Source organism: Trematosphaeria pertusa (assembly GCF_010094035.1).
Source record: "Trematosphaeria pertusa strain CBS 122368 unplaced genomic scaffold BU26scaffold_4, whole genome shotgun sequence".
NCBI classification, from domain to species: Eukaryota; Fungi; Ascomycota; class Dothideomycetes; order Pleosporales; family Trematosphaeriaceae; genus Trematosphaeria; species Trematosphaeria pertusa.
The window spans coordinates 1,491,008-1,504,727 of NW_022987215.1; the positions used below are offsets into that span (position 1 = coordinate 1,491,008).

General features: G+C 56.5%; 7 protein-coding genes across 7 annotated transcripts; 5 read left to right on the plus strand and 2 right to left on the minus strand.

Moving 5' to 3' along the window:
• Positions 1 to 26: 26 nt before the first annotated feature.
• On the minus strand, positions 27 to 912 carry BU26DRAFT_252675 (uncharacterized protein). Its single transcript, XM_033821163.1, has one exon. The coding sequence runs from the start codon at positions 791 to 793 to the stop codon at positions 134 to 136; it is 660 nt and encodes a 219-aa protein (XP_033687204.1). The 5' UTR covers positions 794 to 912; the 3' UTR covers positions 27 to 133.
• Positions 913 to 1,419: 507 nt separating this feature from the next.
• On the minus strand, positions 1,420 to 2,615 carry BU26DRAFT_421776 (small GTPase; the record flags this gene model as incomplete). The annotated part of the gene is made up of 4 exons (XM_033823428.1): positions 1,420 to 1,518; positions 1,569 to 1,643; positions 1,695 to 1,987; positions 2,039 to 2,615. Coding segments are annotated over 4 exons (1,044 nt in total), but the record flags the coding sequence as incomplete, so codon positions are not given.
• Positions 2,616 to 3,031: 416 nt separating this feature from the next.
• Positions 3,032 to 4,616, plus strand: BU26DRAFT_529382 (glutamate-rich WD repeat-containing protein 1; the record flags this gene model as incomplete). The annotated part of the gene is made up of 3 exons (XM_033830894.1): positions 3,032 to 3,230; positions 3,283 to 4,537; positions 4,592 to 4,616. 3 exons carry the CDS (start codon positions 3,032 to 3,034, stop codon positions 4,614 to 4,616), a joined length of 1,479 nt encoding a protein of 492 aa, XP_033687206.1.
• A 198-nt stretch (positions 4,617 to 4,814) lies between these two features.
• Positions 4,815 to 6,566, plus strand: BU26DRAFT_252697 (carbohydrate esterase family 1 protein). The gene is made up of 2 exons (XM_033821164.1): positions 4,815 to 5,387; positions 5,437 to 6,566. Exons 1-2 carry the CDS (start codon positions 5,013 to 5,015, stop codon positions 6,106 to 6,108), a joined length of 1,047 nt encoding a protein of 348 aa, XP_033687207.1. The 5' UTR covers positions 4,815 to 5,012; the 3' UTR covers positions 6,109 to 6,566.
• A 225-nt stretch (positions 6,567 to 6,791) lies between these two features.
• On the plus strand, positions 6,792 to 9,179 carry BU26DRAFT_422717 (protein regulator of cytokinesis 1; the record flags this gene model as incomplete). Its single annotated transcript, XM_033823475.1, has 4 exons — positions 6,792 to 6,902; positions 6,959 to 7,223; positions 7,272 to 7,913; positions 7,960 to 9,179. The coding sequence occupies 4 exons, from the start codon at positions 6,792 to 6,794 to the stop codon at positions 9,177 to 9,179; spliced, it is 2,238 nt and encodes a 745-aa protein (XP_033687208.1).
• A 276-nt stretch (positions 9,180 to 9,455) lies between these two features.
• BU26DRAFT_252736 (uncharacterized protein) lies at positions 9,456 to 10,797 on the plus strand. Its single transcript, XM_033821165.1, has one exon. The coding sequence runs from the start codon at positions 9,808 to 9,810 to the stop codon at positions 10,633 to 10,635; it is 828 nt and encodes a 275-aa protein (XP_033687209.1). The 5' UTR covers positions 9,456 to 9,807; the 3' UTR covers positions 10,636 to 10,797.
• Positions 10,798 to 11,096: 299 nt separating this feature from the next.
• On the plus strand, positions 11,097 to 12,449 carry BU26DRAFT_422425 (uncharacterized protein; the record flags this gene model as incomplete). The annotated part of the gene is made up of 1 exon (XM_033823457.1): positions 11,097 to 12,449. The coding sequence occupies one exon, from the start codon at positions 11,097 to 11,099 to the stop codon at positions 12,447 to 12,449; it is 1,353 nt and encodes a 450-aa protein (XP_033687210.1).
• Between the last annotated feature and the right edge of the window lie 1,271 nt (positions 12,450 to 13,720).

The window sequence follows — 13,720 nt, forward strand, 5'->3', positions numbered from 1 at the left end:
TTGGGTATCATTGTCCATCCTTTCTCCCTCATTAGCAGTAGTATTCCAGCTCTCCGCCAAAAATCCCCACATCTCCTATCCCCAATCGAAGCTTCTATGCCCCCTCAACCACCTCAACCACCAGCCCCCTCCCTCAAAAAGGCTTAGCCACCTTCCTCCTCTCCCTCCCCCCCGTTCTCGGATCCCCAAACTCCCTCCAACTAACCGGAAACATCGTATTCCCCGCCTCACTCCGCGCCATCACAACGCCGAACTCATTACTCCCGGTACTAACATAATAATTGCTCTGATCTCCTAGGCTAATCACGACGCCGCGCACCAGATCGCCGACGCGGAAACTCTCCTCGATCTTGACTTTGTCCTTTTCGGTGAGCCGAACGTCCTCGCGGCGGATCATGCCCTGGAAGGGCTCCCGGCACACGCTGCTGTTGACGACCAGGATGTCGAGACTCGCGAAGCGCGGGCTGAGGCGCGTGATGCGGCCGAGGACTTCGCTGGAGATTTCGGGAAGGATGGTGGTGCCCCCGCCGCCGGAGTTGCCTATTATTCCCAGTGCATTGTCGTCGGCAGGGGCGGGGCGCGATATCGAGAGGAGGGGGAGCGGTTTTGGTGCCTTTGCGGTCTTGGAAGTGGAGGTAGAGGCGGGTGCGGCGGGGGACGGTTTTGAGGACACGACGGGCCCGGCGATCGAGGCGTAGATTTGCGAGGCGTGGATGTGGGTTCCGGGACCTGGGAGATATTTGTCTGCGGGGCCGAGGAGGGTGCCCGGGAGGGCTATGGAGGGGAGGGCCATTGAGGCGTGGGAGGTGGGGGAGGTTTGGGCTTCGTCGATGCGCCAAAGGCTCTTGGCGGCGAATCTACGTGCAATTTGAGGATTGATCGAGTGGAGAGCAGCTATGGTGAGCTCTTGGGAGCCGCAGAGTGTAGGTATCGGGGTTTATGGTGGTGTAAGTTGAAGGTTGGTGGAGCAGCTCGAACTTTTTGGAGATCAAAGACCTAGCTCGGCTAGACCTTACTACGTGATTGAAGGTCGGGTAAAATTGCCTCTCAAATCCTCACACTTCACATGAGACGAGACGGAAATACAATGTTGACGAACCTCGATGCTTGATAAGACACTACACTAATTGCGTACAGATCATCGTCTCCGGCCTACACACCTCCCCACGCGGGTCGATGTGCGGAATGAAAGTAGAGCATTCCAGTGCTCCTGCGCAAAACAAGCGTTTTCCGCTTCCTCCAAAGCAGAACAACGCCATGTGTGCAAAACCCATATCCTAGATTGCTCCAGTCGCCGAGTCATGCAAGTTTCAAGCAAATCATGAAAGCCATTTCCTCATTGGTAACATTTCGCATTGCGGATCCACTCATCTTCAGCACATGTAATCCAGGTTAGCAACGCAAGTTCAGGAGATGCGGCTATACGGACTGGTAGAGGAGAAGCGGTTCTCCTATGTGTTCTATCTCGGGGATGGTGCATTTCAGATCGAATGCCTTGGATAGGACAATCTTGAAGATCTACAAGCTGGTTAGCCGAGAGTAGGAGGTAGAGGAGTAACGAGGCTTACCTTCTGCACGTTGATGCTGTGACTGGTACTGCTGAAGATAAGGCTGGCCTTCATCGCTTTCGCGAAGCGCTTCGCCTGGGAAACCGTTAGCTGTCGATTGCGAAAACAGAAGAGTGGCATGCTAACCTGATTGGAGATCTCTTCCTGCTCCTCCCGCGGGAAGTTGACAAAGTGATCATACTTTGTGCCGACCAGGAATGGAATGGCGGTCTTGTTAAAACCTCGCCCCTGTCGATACCACTCCTTGATGGAGTTCAATGTGCTCTTGCGGGTCAAGTCGAACATGAATAGTATCGCGACGGCATCGTTGCAGACTAGCGGCAGCATGTTAACGAACTCGCGCTGGCCTCCCAGATCCCAGATGGAGAAGGTGATTTCTGTGTTGCGGATGGAAATAGTCTTCTCCATGAAGTTGACGCCTGACTGGGTCAGCAATTGCACATTTGGGAATCTGGGGATATGCAACAAACCTAGCGTCTGAATGTAATCCTCATCCCAGCTGCCCTCGACGTACTTGACCATCAGACTAGTCTTCCCGATTTGCGCGTCGCCAACCATGCCGACCTTGATCACGACACTGGTATTCTTGGTCGCCGGCTCCTGCTGCGAATTTCTCTGATTCTGATCCTGGTATGCCGGGGGCCTTCCGCCCTCCGAGTTTGGATATCTGTGCCCCATTGTTGAGCTCGGCCGTGAGTTTGACTGCCCCATCTGTGTCTCTTTCTCGCCATTGTAGTAGGCGTGCCGCGGCGGCGTGTCCGCGTCCGACGGTGTGTTGAAGCGCGAGCCGTACCCGCCATTGTGGCCGTAGTGGTGGTAGGGGGTGTCGGAGTAGGATGTCTGCGGCCGATGGGGCTCGCTCGCGTAGCCATTGCTGGTCTGGAAGTCGGGCAGCGGCCCTATGGTCGAGGCGGTGATGGTGGTGTTCATGCTGTCCTCGACGTCCATGGGCTGGCCCATGTGCTTCTGTGCATCCTGGCCATCGATGGCCATCTGTTCCTGCTGCATATCCATGGTAGAGATCTGTCTGTCTTGTGAAGGTCTTGACTCGAGGAGCGCAGGATGTCTCGGACGAGCGAATAGGAGGGGATCAAATGCCGGCGTGGCAGCAGGCGCTGAGCGACGATCCCCACCTCGACGTGAATCAGTCGCGGGCGCGTTACGGCGTGCAGACGAGACGGCAGCGCATGCTCTGCGGCGGGCAGAGGCAACACACGTCGGGCTCAGGAGAAGCGGCGGCGGATGGGACAAGTTCTGTTGACGGTTTGGGGCTGGCGGGATGCAATTCAGAGGCAGGGGTGCAGCTGGCAGACGCGAATCGAGGGGCTGCAGTGGCTCGGTGCGCGAAAAGGCGGCGGTGGCCCGTGCACCGCGAAACGGAGCCCAAAAAGTTTCAAAATTTGGTCCCCGCCAGAAGTTCCCCAAGTTCCGCCGTCAGACCTCGCCAGAACTCTGCGCCCAAGATGGCTAAGAGGGCCGCCGAATCGGATGAGAAAGAGCTGGAAGCTATCAAAAATGGCGAGCGACCTATGGAAATCGACGGAGACGAAGTGGGGGAATTCGAAGACGAATATGAGGACGAGTTCGAGAGCGACGACGAGATATTGGAGGCGGGAGTGGATGGGCGGCCAGATGAAGAGAGGGAAGCAGAGGAACGAGAGAGTACGCATCACATTCCGAATGGGGGGAGGGGGTGCATACTGATTCAGTCCAGACGCTATGGAAGTCGACCAGGGCACTTTCATACCCGGCCGGCACAAGCTCTCCGCTGGCGAGACCCTCGCGCCTGATCTATCTACATACGAAATGCTACATACCCTTGAAGCGCCGTGGCCATGTCTCTCCTGCGACATAATACCGGATAACCTAGGTTCGAACCGCAAGACTTACCCCGCGACCGTCTACTCGGTGGCGGGCACTCAGGCAGCGCGAGGCCGAGAGAAGGAGAACCAGATCATGGTGATGAAGATGAGCAGTCTGTCGCGCATGGAGCGGGAAGACGAAGAGGAGGAGGAAGATTCGGACGACGAGGCTTCAGATCCCATACTGGAGACCAAGTCAATACCCATGAACAGCTGCACAAACAGGATACGCGTACATCAGCTTCCACAGACGACATCGGGGAAACTGCCTACTACCCTCACTGCAGCAATGACAGAATCGGGCCAGGTTTTAATACACGACATAACGCCCCATCTCACAGCCTTCGACACCCCCGGAACCACAATCACTCCCGCACAGAACAAGCCAGTCTCCACAATACGAGCACACAAGTCAAGTGAAGGGTATGCACTGGATTGGTCACCTCTCATACCAGAAGGAAAACTCTTAACGGGTGACGTGTCTGGCAAGATCTTCGCCACGACACGGACACAAGGTGGAGGCTTCGTCACCGACACGACCCCCTTCACGGGGCATCAGGGCACCGTAGAAGAGCTGCAGTGGTCGCCGACAGAAAAGCACGTCTTCGCCTCCGCATCGAATGACGGCTCGGTAAAGATCTGGGATGCGCGGTCAAAGTCGCGGAAACCAGCTGTCAGCGTTCAGGTCTCAAAAACAGACGTCAACGTGCTGAGCTGGTCACACCAAACTTCACATCTTCTTGCCTCTGGCGCGGACGACGGCGAGTGGGCCGTCTGGGATCTCCGGCAATGGAAACCTTCAACATCGATGACCAATGACAAGAAGCCGTCGCCAGTCGCATCGTACACGTTCCACAAGGAGCAGATCACGTCAGTAGAGTGGCATCCGACCGACGACAGCATCGTGCTCGTGTGCGCGGGCGACAACACGCTTACGCTGTGGGATTTGGCTGTCGAGCTGGATGACGAGGAGAGCAGAGATACTGGCGGCGTGCAGGATGTCCCGCCGCAGTTGCTATTCGTGCATTACATGGAGCAGGTCAAGGAAGCGCACTGGCATCCACAGATACCGGGGACTATTATGGCAACAGGAGGCTCAGGTTTCGGGTAAGTTGGCTATCCTCACACATCATCACATTGGATGCGACTAACTGTTTCCAGAGTCTTCAAGACAATCAGTGTGTAGATGCAACCAGAATCTTGTCGACCGCGAAGCAACATGTTTCCAGTCTGCTCCATTTCTACATTCTGTGCTCGTTGTCTCGCTCCCCTCCCAATCGCGCAACAGCTATTAGCACTCCAATGTCTCGAAAGGTGGCCTAACAGAGCCAGGTCTGCAAACGCAGCGTATCTACTAAACAACTCCACAGCAATAATTCAGCACGACATCACTTCGTCCTCACAATGCGAAACACGAACGCGGAAGTGAGGGGTTGATGGATAAACAGTCCAATGAAAGTTACTCAAACGTACCAAAACGGTAGAGCTTGCGAGGTCACGTTTCTCGCCTCTGACTGCTCCACGGATGATAGCATATAACATAAGAGACGCTGCAAAGCACAAGAGCTAAAAGGCCAGAACAATGAAGACCAATCGCCTCGTCTTCGCAGCAATCGCAGCTTGTCTAAGTCTTGTCTCCTCCACCTTCGCTTGGCAACGAGGGAGCTCAGGATGCCATAAACCACTCCCTGAGGTCCTCACCCCCGGCGGTCCTTCCAAGAACCTCACACTAGATTCGAAGTCGCAAATTGGTACTATAGTAACCCGTCGATTCCTTACATACCTACCAGAGAACTACTCAAAGAAGAATCGCGACGTCGCTCCATTGATTCTAGCCTTCCACGGCCAGACCCAGCCAACATGGAGCATGGAGAACATCACTGCTCTGTCCACACCCTACTTCAATAGAGATGCTATTGTAGTCTATCCAGAGGGGTTGAACTACAAGTCTCCCGGAGTAGGTGCCATTCAGGATTGGCGACGTGCGTTTTCTTACAAGATTATAGCAACAATGGCTCGGCGACCCCGAAGCGCCTCCGTCCTCTGTGGTCGACGACCGCATCTTTGTAGAAGAGCTTCTCGACTACCTCACTTCGACTTTCTGTGTCGACGAATCGCGCATTTACGCCACTGGGCTTTCGAACGGAGGCGGTCTGACGAATCTACTAGCCTGCACACCAGCCCTCAACCGCCGCATCGCCGCCTTCGCAGCTGTAGCGGCGGCTTTCTACACAGATGCATCACTCACAGAACCGCTCTTCGGCGCAGGCTGCGACCCCCATCTCTCGTACGGCCGCAAGATCCCCATAATGGAAATGCATGGCCTCAACGACTCCATCATCGCATACGATGGCGACAACACCCCAGCTCCGAATACGATCCCGCTCCCTGAATGGGTCGCCGCCTGGGTCGAGAAAGAAGGCTGCGGGGACAGGGAACCAAAAGTGGACATCTTAGACGGCGGGAACGTGACGAAGAGTAGCTGGAGCTGCGGAGGTTGGAAGGATGTCTTCGTGCATTATCGGATTGATAAGTTTGGGCATGGGTGGCCTAGTACGGTGTGGCAGGGCGAGCCTTTTGAGAATTTGAGGCTGGGTCCTACGATGTGGAATGCTACGAGTGTTATCTTGGAGTGGTTTGGGAGGTGGAAGTTGGAGCCGGTGAGGGAGTTGAAGTAGGAAGTAGGGTGTTGAATCGCGATGTCGTACCGCAGGGTGCCGTAGGAGAGGGCGGTTTGTGAGCGCGATTACGGGTCGCTCACACACCAAGCGCAGTACACCGAACGCAGCAGGAGGACTATTAGAGACTGCGGGGTGCCGGAGTCTGGTATTGCTCCCTTGCTTTATGCCGTCTCACGCGACCGGTCGCAAGTAAAGCATGCAATTCCCTGCTGTCTCACATCTCTTCCATGCTCTCGATCCACTCGGAGAAATCCATAGGATGGCTGGGCCGCGGGGCGAGAATATTAGTGAAACCGCGTTCTCGTGATGCGGGCGTTGGTGTTGACGCGGCTATCACCCCAGCAACCATCTTCCCAAAATAAACCACGCGAGCCCACTGATTGACCACCAGGCCGCCCGCTACATCTGTCTCGACCTTATCTCCAACATTGTATCACTTCCTCTCGAGCCCATTATTCTGCCTTTCGGCACACCCGCTATATCTTGGAAGCATTTGCGGTGGTGCACGCGATTCCGCTCGTTTGTATACTGCTTGCGACGGACGGACGAAGCTGCGACTGCCACCCACGACCGCTGTACATATACATTCCTCGCTTCACGTTCCCCCCACCTGCACGCAAGTCATACGTGCATGAGCGCTTGATACACGCTCGAGGCCGCGGGGAGGCTCTGCAGTCGCCATGGACACGAGCTACCTCGCCCAGCAAGTCACCACCATCATCGGCCAGCTGCACGGCCTGTTCGACGAGATTGGAGTGCCCAGCCATGAGCGGGACTCGCGCGAGGCGGAGGTAGGCATCCGGCATCCCGAGCGCATTAACATCGGGGAAAGGCTAATGTGTTGCAGCTCTTCTCAGCTCTGTCGGAAACGCTGCACAGCCAGCTCCGCCAGGTGACGAACGAGAAGCATGAGATGACTGAGGAGGCGCATCGCTTGATCAAGACGATTAGGCAGATGGAAGCGGCGCTGGAGGACAACAAGCCAAATCCGAACTACGAAGCCAACGATGGCATGGGGGTCACCTACCCGCTGACGCGCTGTATGAAGGAGTTGAAGGAGAAGTACAATGCGGTTAGCAAGCTACATCGCGAGCGCTTTGAGCAAGTGCGGAGTATGTGTCCTACAACACCCGGCGCGGGATACCACTAATACGTCACAGAACTTGCCGAAGCTCTTGAATCCTATGCATCCCATCTCGAATCATCCTTCGTGCAGATCAAGCTCCCTCCTACCGGGCCCAACGCCATCGTATCCCCATCCTTCGACATCTCCCCGTCCTACGTCGCGGCGCTTGACAATGAGTTTAGTCGCGTCTACGAGGAATACAATCGCCGACTGAACACGGTCACGGTCGTGTGCCAGGAAATTATTCAACTGTGGGCGGAGCTAGGAACACCGCAAGCCCAAACGGACAGCACGATTGTCAAGTGTCATCGCGAGGCGCCAGAGCAGCTGGGTCTGCACAAAGATGACCTTGCACAGCTGAGGGCGAGGAAGGAGCGACTGGTGGAGGAGAAGCGCGGTCGAGAACGTAGGCTGGCCCAGCTGCGCACAACTATTGAGGACCTGTGGGACCGTCTTGGAATTGAGCAGCATGAGCGCAAGCAATTCCTAGCGAATAACCGTGGATGCGGCCTACGGACCATCAACGAGTTCGAGGACGAACTGGCTAGACTGAACGAGCTCAAGCGCCAGAACCTTCACCTATTCGTTGAAGAAGCCCGATGCAAGCTGCAAGAGCTGTGGGATGCTCTCTACTTCTCCGAAGAGGAGATGCTCGACTTTACGCCGGCCTTCTCAGGTATGCTAAGCCTTCCGTTCTATGTGAATCAATCGGCTGACGACAGAGATAGATGTCTGCAGTGACGCACTCCTCTCTGCGCACGAAGCTGAGATTGCCCGACTGGAAGCACTCAAGGAACAGCGACTGCCAATTCTGCAGAGGATCGAGCGACACCGCGAGCTCGTGAAAGAGCGGGATGACCTCGCAGCGTCAAGCCAGGATGCGTCCCGTCTTATGGCGCGCGGAAACAAAGGAGAGAGGCGCGACCCGGGGAAGCTGTTGAGGGAAGAAAAGATGCGAAAGCGTATCGCAAAGGAGTTGCCCAAAATTGAGGCTGACCTGAAGAAGACGCTCGAGAAGTGGGAGGACGAGTATGGCCGGCCTTTCCTGGTCCTCGGCGAGCGGTACCTGGATGAGCTGTACGCTTCGGCAGCAAAGGCTCCTCCGCCCCGGTCGAAGACTCCATCCGCAGCTCCCATGCCGGCGAAGCAAGCTCCCAAGGCTGCCTCTGCTAGTCGCGCCGGTACCGTACGTGGACCGCCTCCAAGCCGAGCGAAGACGCCGGTATCAAACATGGGTGCCAGTATATCCCGCAATCCGCTCGGCAGCTCCGTGTCGGCAGCCTCCGGAGCAAAGAGTCCATCGAAGATCCCATCGCGTGCTCCGCTGAAGACCATGCCGCATGGAGGTAACTCACCTGAGCGACGACCGCAACACCAGAGGGAAGATTCGACCATCCGGAAGATGCCTCCACCAATGGCTCCTCCGCCACGGATGAAGGATCTTTTCGTCCCACCAGAGCCGGCAGCAACACCAGCGAATCAATTCGATTTCAACCGTAGCGACCGCAGCGACAGCATCGTACGTCACGTTCCACCAGAGGATCCGTACGACGACCGAACCTACATGTCGCACAGCATGCGAGTGGGCTACACGCCTCAGTATGCTCCTCCTGTGCCTAGCAGCAGGCAGATATCACAGACGTCATCAACCGGCACAGGGGCTACCATGCAGTCTGGATCGGAAAACTGGGAGACCTTCAGCGAGCAATCCGAAGAACCACCGGAGCGCGACGTCGACTTCTACAAGTACCGCCAGGCGGCTGCCCGTAACAAGCGCTTCACGCCTGAAGGCGGGCATGCCGCGTCGCCACGTGGGGTGCATGGCAAGAAGCTCAGGAGCGTACGCCAAGTGGATGGCGACCTAATGATGGAGGAAGGCGGGCGGATGGTGCGGGTCGTTGAAGGCAGCGAAGCCGGATGGACTGACGACGGCGACTATTGAGTCGACTCAAACCCCCCGACTCATTCTTTTCCGCTTCAGCCTTCTTCATTCGGACTACGGTGCTACGACCAACTCACGCTTCATGTGACATGCGCTGGATGATGTTCATGTCTTTCCAAATTGGATACGACGGGAATGTCTGTTCACGGCCCTGCATGGTCTTCACGCGCCCCTTCCACTTCTTCCTCGGGTTGATTAACTTCTCTTCTCTGTAATTGATTGTGTCGAGATCGGCGGTCTGGGTTTTCACAAAAATTTCTTCCTCTCTTCTACGCGACTGGTCGGGAGAATCGCCACGTACATTTACGGCGCGGGCAGAGGCTTGGCGGCTCGGACGCAAGTACATGGCGGACATGTATGTGGTCGTCACGCCTAGCATGTGAGCAGTGCTCTCTCTGATCGTCCCGTCCCGGAGGCAGCTGGTCCTGGTTCGGTCCTTTTTCTCCACAACTTGTTTTCTTCGGAACATGGGGGTCGGCGTTCGTAGGCGCAGCGTGGGAGGGAGGTGTCTGCTTTTGTGAGTCTATTTGGGCTTCGAGTCATTTTCGTGCGAGGGCGCTGTGCTCGCCTCCTGCTACATTGGTATTGGTGGAAGGAAGACGACGACTGCGCGAGCGGCTGTACTACTATGGCTGACTGTCTGGCCGATAAGTGGAGGAATACAAGAATATATTATCGAAACGCTGCATGCGCTATTATGCCCGTGAAGGTGTGGAGAAGAAGTGTTGGGCTCGGAAGCGCGGGAGAATGGCTGCGGAAGGCGCGGTTGAGCTCTCAGCGCAGCTTATCGAGCAGGAAGAGGCTGCCAAAAGAGGGCAGGCTCGCTGTGGGGTATGCAGGGCGGAGATGCGAAGATGGTGCTGTGGTTTCTGCACGACAGGCTTGCATGCGTCGCCGACTGTTGGGGCCCGAGATAAGCATCTGCCTCCTGACAGGCTGTCGGCGCGATGGGGAACTGCAGCGCGTTGCGGTAATCAGGACGCCCGCGGGAGCCGGAAGCTTGTTGTCGTGTGCGTGTGGTGCAATTGTAATCATGACTGCCTGCGCCGGGTGGGATGGCGACGATGGCTGGAAAGGTGTTCTTTGCCGGCGCGTGGGGCGCGCCCAGCTCTTCAGCCCTGTCGCAAATCGTGGAGGCGGCGGAGGCCAATCAGGGGCGCCCGGAACGCTCTCAGATCTCCGGCCGCGTCTGGCAGCATCCCGCGTGTGTGCCGGGTGTCTCGCAGCGGCGCCGACATGGGTCTCTGTCAAGGTGCAGTCAGCCAGCGTGAGGCTTGAGGACACGCAGTCAGAAGCCGCTCCGCCGCCGCACAGTCGCCAGTGGTGCCTGGGCTTGCACTCGGCGCAGCAGTGTCACAGCGGTACGGCGCACCTGAACTGGTCGTGTGTCCCTTGGACTGGCCGCCCACGCGACTGCCGCCCTTTATCGCGGCCTTCCGATAACCCTTCGTCATAAACCTCCCACCTGCACCCTCTGTGCCACCCCTTATCAGCCGCTTCACCTCTCACCACCTCACCTCTCTCGCCCTCGCTCTTTATCCTATATTCCTGTATCTTCAAGCTTCGCCCTCGCATCACGGGGACCCTCGGCGCAATACGGACCCTGCAGGCCTGATGTTACTTCGACTTCCCCGTTGGCGACTCGTCCAATCCGGCTGCGGCAATAACGTAACGCTTTCGGCTTCGCGACCGACAGACGTCACGCCCTGAGCTTTTCCGCATCCTTGGTTCAGGGCTTTTTAGTAACGGGAAACGGCTGTCACGCCGCCCTTCTCCAGTATGATGGTGCCAAGGTCCTATCCTTTCCTCCATCAGTCCGCTCCGTCTCCACCGCGCACCTCTGAGAAGATGGGAGCCCGATCAGCGAGGACGGCGCCGTCTACTTCAAACAAGATGCGCGTTAAGCCAGTACAAAAGATGGAGGAACCTATCCGCAGACCGGAAGCTAAAGGGGCGCCTCCACCCGCAGCGCCCATACATTCAAAACCCGTCGTTATCCCGCCTCGCACGCCTACTCGAACTGGAACCGCAACCTCGACGCAGACAGTGAGAGCACGAGGGCACAATGGTGGCAGACCGCTGCGCACCCCGAGGAACCACAAACCCGATGCGATTCCGCCAGCCGTCGCCGCCCTTCTTGCCCTCACCGAGATCCCAAAACCACCGCCCCGACGTCGCAGAGGCCCAGGAATGGACAGGAGAATATCGATGGACGAGCTGATCCAGGAGTGGAAGCAAGACGAGCCAGAGCTGGCGCCGTCGGTGGTTGGCTCGCCCTTGGATTTGCTATTAGGGCGCGTGGATGAGTCCGAGGACGAATATGGTAGCTTTCAAAGCGTGGAGCAAGAGAAGGAATCTATGGCATCGAGATCTATCACATCTAGGTCGATATCTAGCGAGTCGCTATCTACTATACCGCCGTCTTTGGATACTGACGCGCCTTCGTTCGCCTCTAACTGGGACAACCTGAGCACACCGGATTCATATGGACGACGACCTACCCTGGAGCGTCGCGAGAAGATTGTATCATCACCGCCAAAAGAGGACTGCATTCTTGACCACCCTTTGCTTCACTTCAACCCCGACGACTGCGATGAGATTGCCAATATGGATATCCCCGACATCGTCACGGCCCGTCCTGCCTCCACCGAGAGATTCAAGTCCTTCAAGAGCAACTTGACCGCCTCACTACAGGCCCTGAAATCCGCAGCAAAGTCATTCTCCAACTTTACAGCGCCGAGCGTACCGCCAGATGACCTTCTTACCCGTTCATTACTGTCACCGAAATTCACGAGCGAAATGCGGCCAAAGCAGATGCAAGGGGTGCCGTCACCCGCTCTTCGCCGCTACTTGAACCCTCAACCCGCCCCAATTTCTCCGTCGGAACTGTCCATGCAGCTCCACGACGCGCTAATGCTAGATGTGGGCGACGACCCAACGGCGCCCATGATCCAGATGCAGACCTACGAGCGCCGGAGTCGCTCCTCGAGCCGCCGACGAAAAACCGCGGATCCCTTTTCCGAAGCCGGAAGAGCGCTATCTCCCTCGCCAGCAGTGCGCCAGCGAGAACCCAGGGAGAACAGCGACTTCCTCCGGGTCATTGTTCTCGAAATGAACATGCGGCGCGTCGGCAAGCTAGATGCGAAGGCCGTCGGCAAAGCGCGCATATGGTTACCCCCAAGGAAACCGGGCGCTAGCAAGGCACCTTCCGTTCAGAGCGGGAGCGGTGTGCCGGAGAGATGGGTTGCAGTTTTGGCAGAGGAATTGTAGGGCGCTATTCGCCCACCGTGTTGGGCATAAATGCTCCCCAAGCAACCCGTGCCGAAGCGAAGGCGTTTCCCTGTACCTGTCGCGCGACCTCTGCAGCCATACATCATATTGCGGAATCAGAGCGCGCACAGTAGCGTCTACGTCAGCTGGCGCATCATCCTGGAGCCGATCGCAGACCGGCCATCTCCTCGGACAGGCGAACTCGGCGGCTTAGGTCCCAGCGGCCTGACATGTGGAGACCCTTTCCACACATCATCACTTTCGGATTAGGCCGATCGCCAACCGTTTTACTGGATCACGTTTCCTTTCATACGGGACAGGAGACTCGAATATTTGTACGAATACGCATATGACCTACGGCATTTCCGGCGCTCTTCCCAAAGTCACACGAGGTCTTATGATTCCCATCTGTCCTACCTGGGTACGAACGCGGTGGCGAAAATTTTTCAGCGCCAACACAGCGCAGCATGAGGTACTGCAGCCGCCATACGCCGGATTCCGGATTCCGAAGGTCACTCCACCGATGTTTCGTTCCTGCGTTGCATTACGAGACGTTCCTGGTGCTGAGTGGTTATTTTTGCTCCTCGCGGCTTTTTGCGCGCTGTGCGCTGCAGTGCCAGCGTGGCGGGATCTGCGGCGTATGCCGACGGGCGCCGAAGGCGTGTAAGGTGGGGGTGCAGCGGCAAGAAGACTACGATCGTTCGACTTCTGGAATCCATTACTCGATGAGCGATTTTGAAGAGTGGGAATTTCTGACAGTTCTTTTGTGGGCTTGGCGTTTTAGAAATATACCTATTGGCGAGTGGGCGGGAAACGTGGACGAAATGTCGGTCAAGAGCTGATGCGATATTACACGGCCCAGCCGGCAGCAGATTTTCTTTCCTTTTGTTTTGGATCACCGCATTTTTGCATTGCATTTAACAGACCGGTCCGTTGGTACAGTCATACTTGCATGCGACGTCGTCTTTAGCGAGCGCGCGTCGCACATTTGGCGCTTTTTGGAATATGTGTAGAATACGAATACCCCAACGGATAGCAGCATATGGAGTGGAACTGATTGGGAGTATTTACAGTAGATGGTTAGGTGATGCGAATCACACACAATTCACAGACATGACGCACTTTCTCGCAACTGCGTGTGAACAATGCGCTTCCATATCTCCTTACTGTAAGGAGTTCGTGCTATATCTGTGTGAGGCCATGTATGACTTGGGAATTTGTCCAGCTTAGAGCAGTGAGGGGGAGGAAGCTTTCGCGACAACTGACGAACG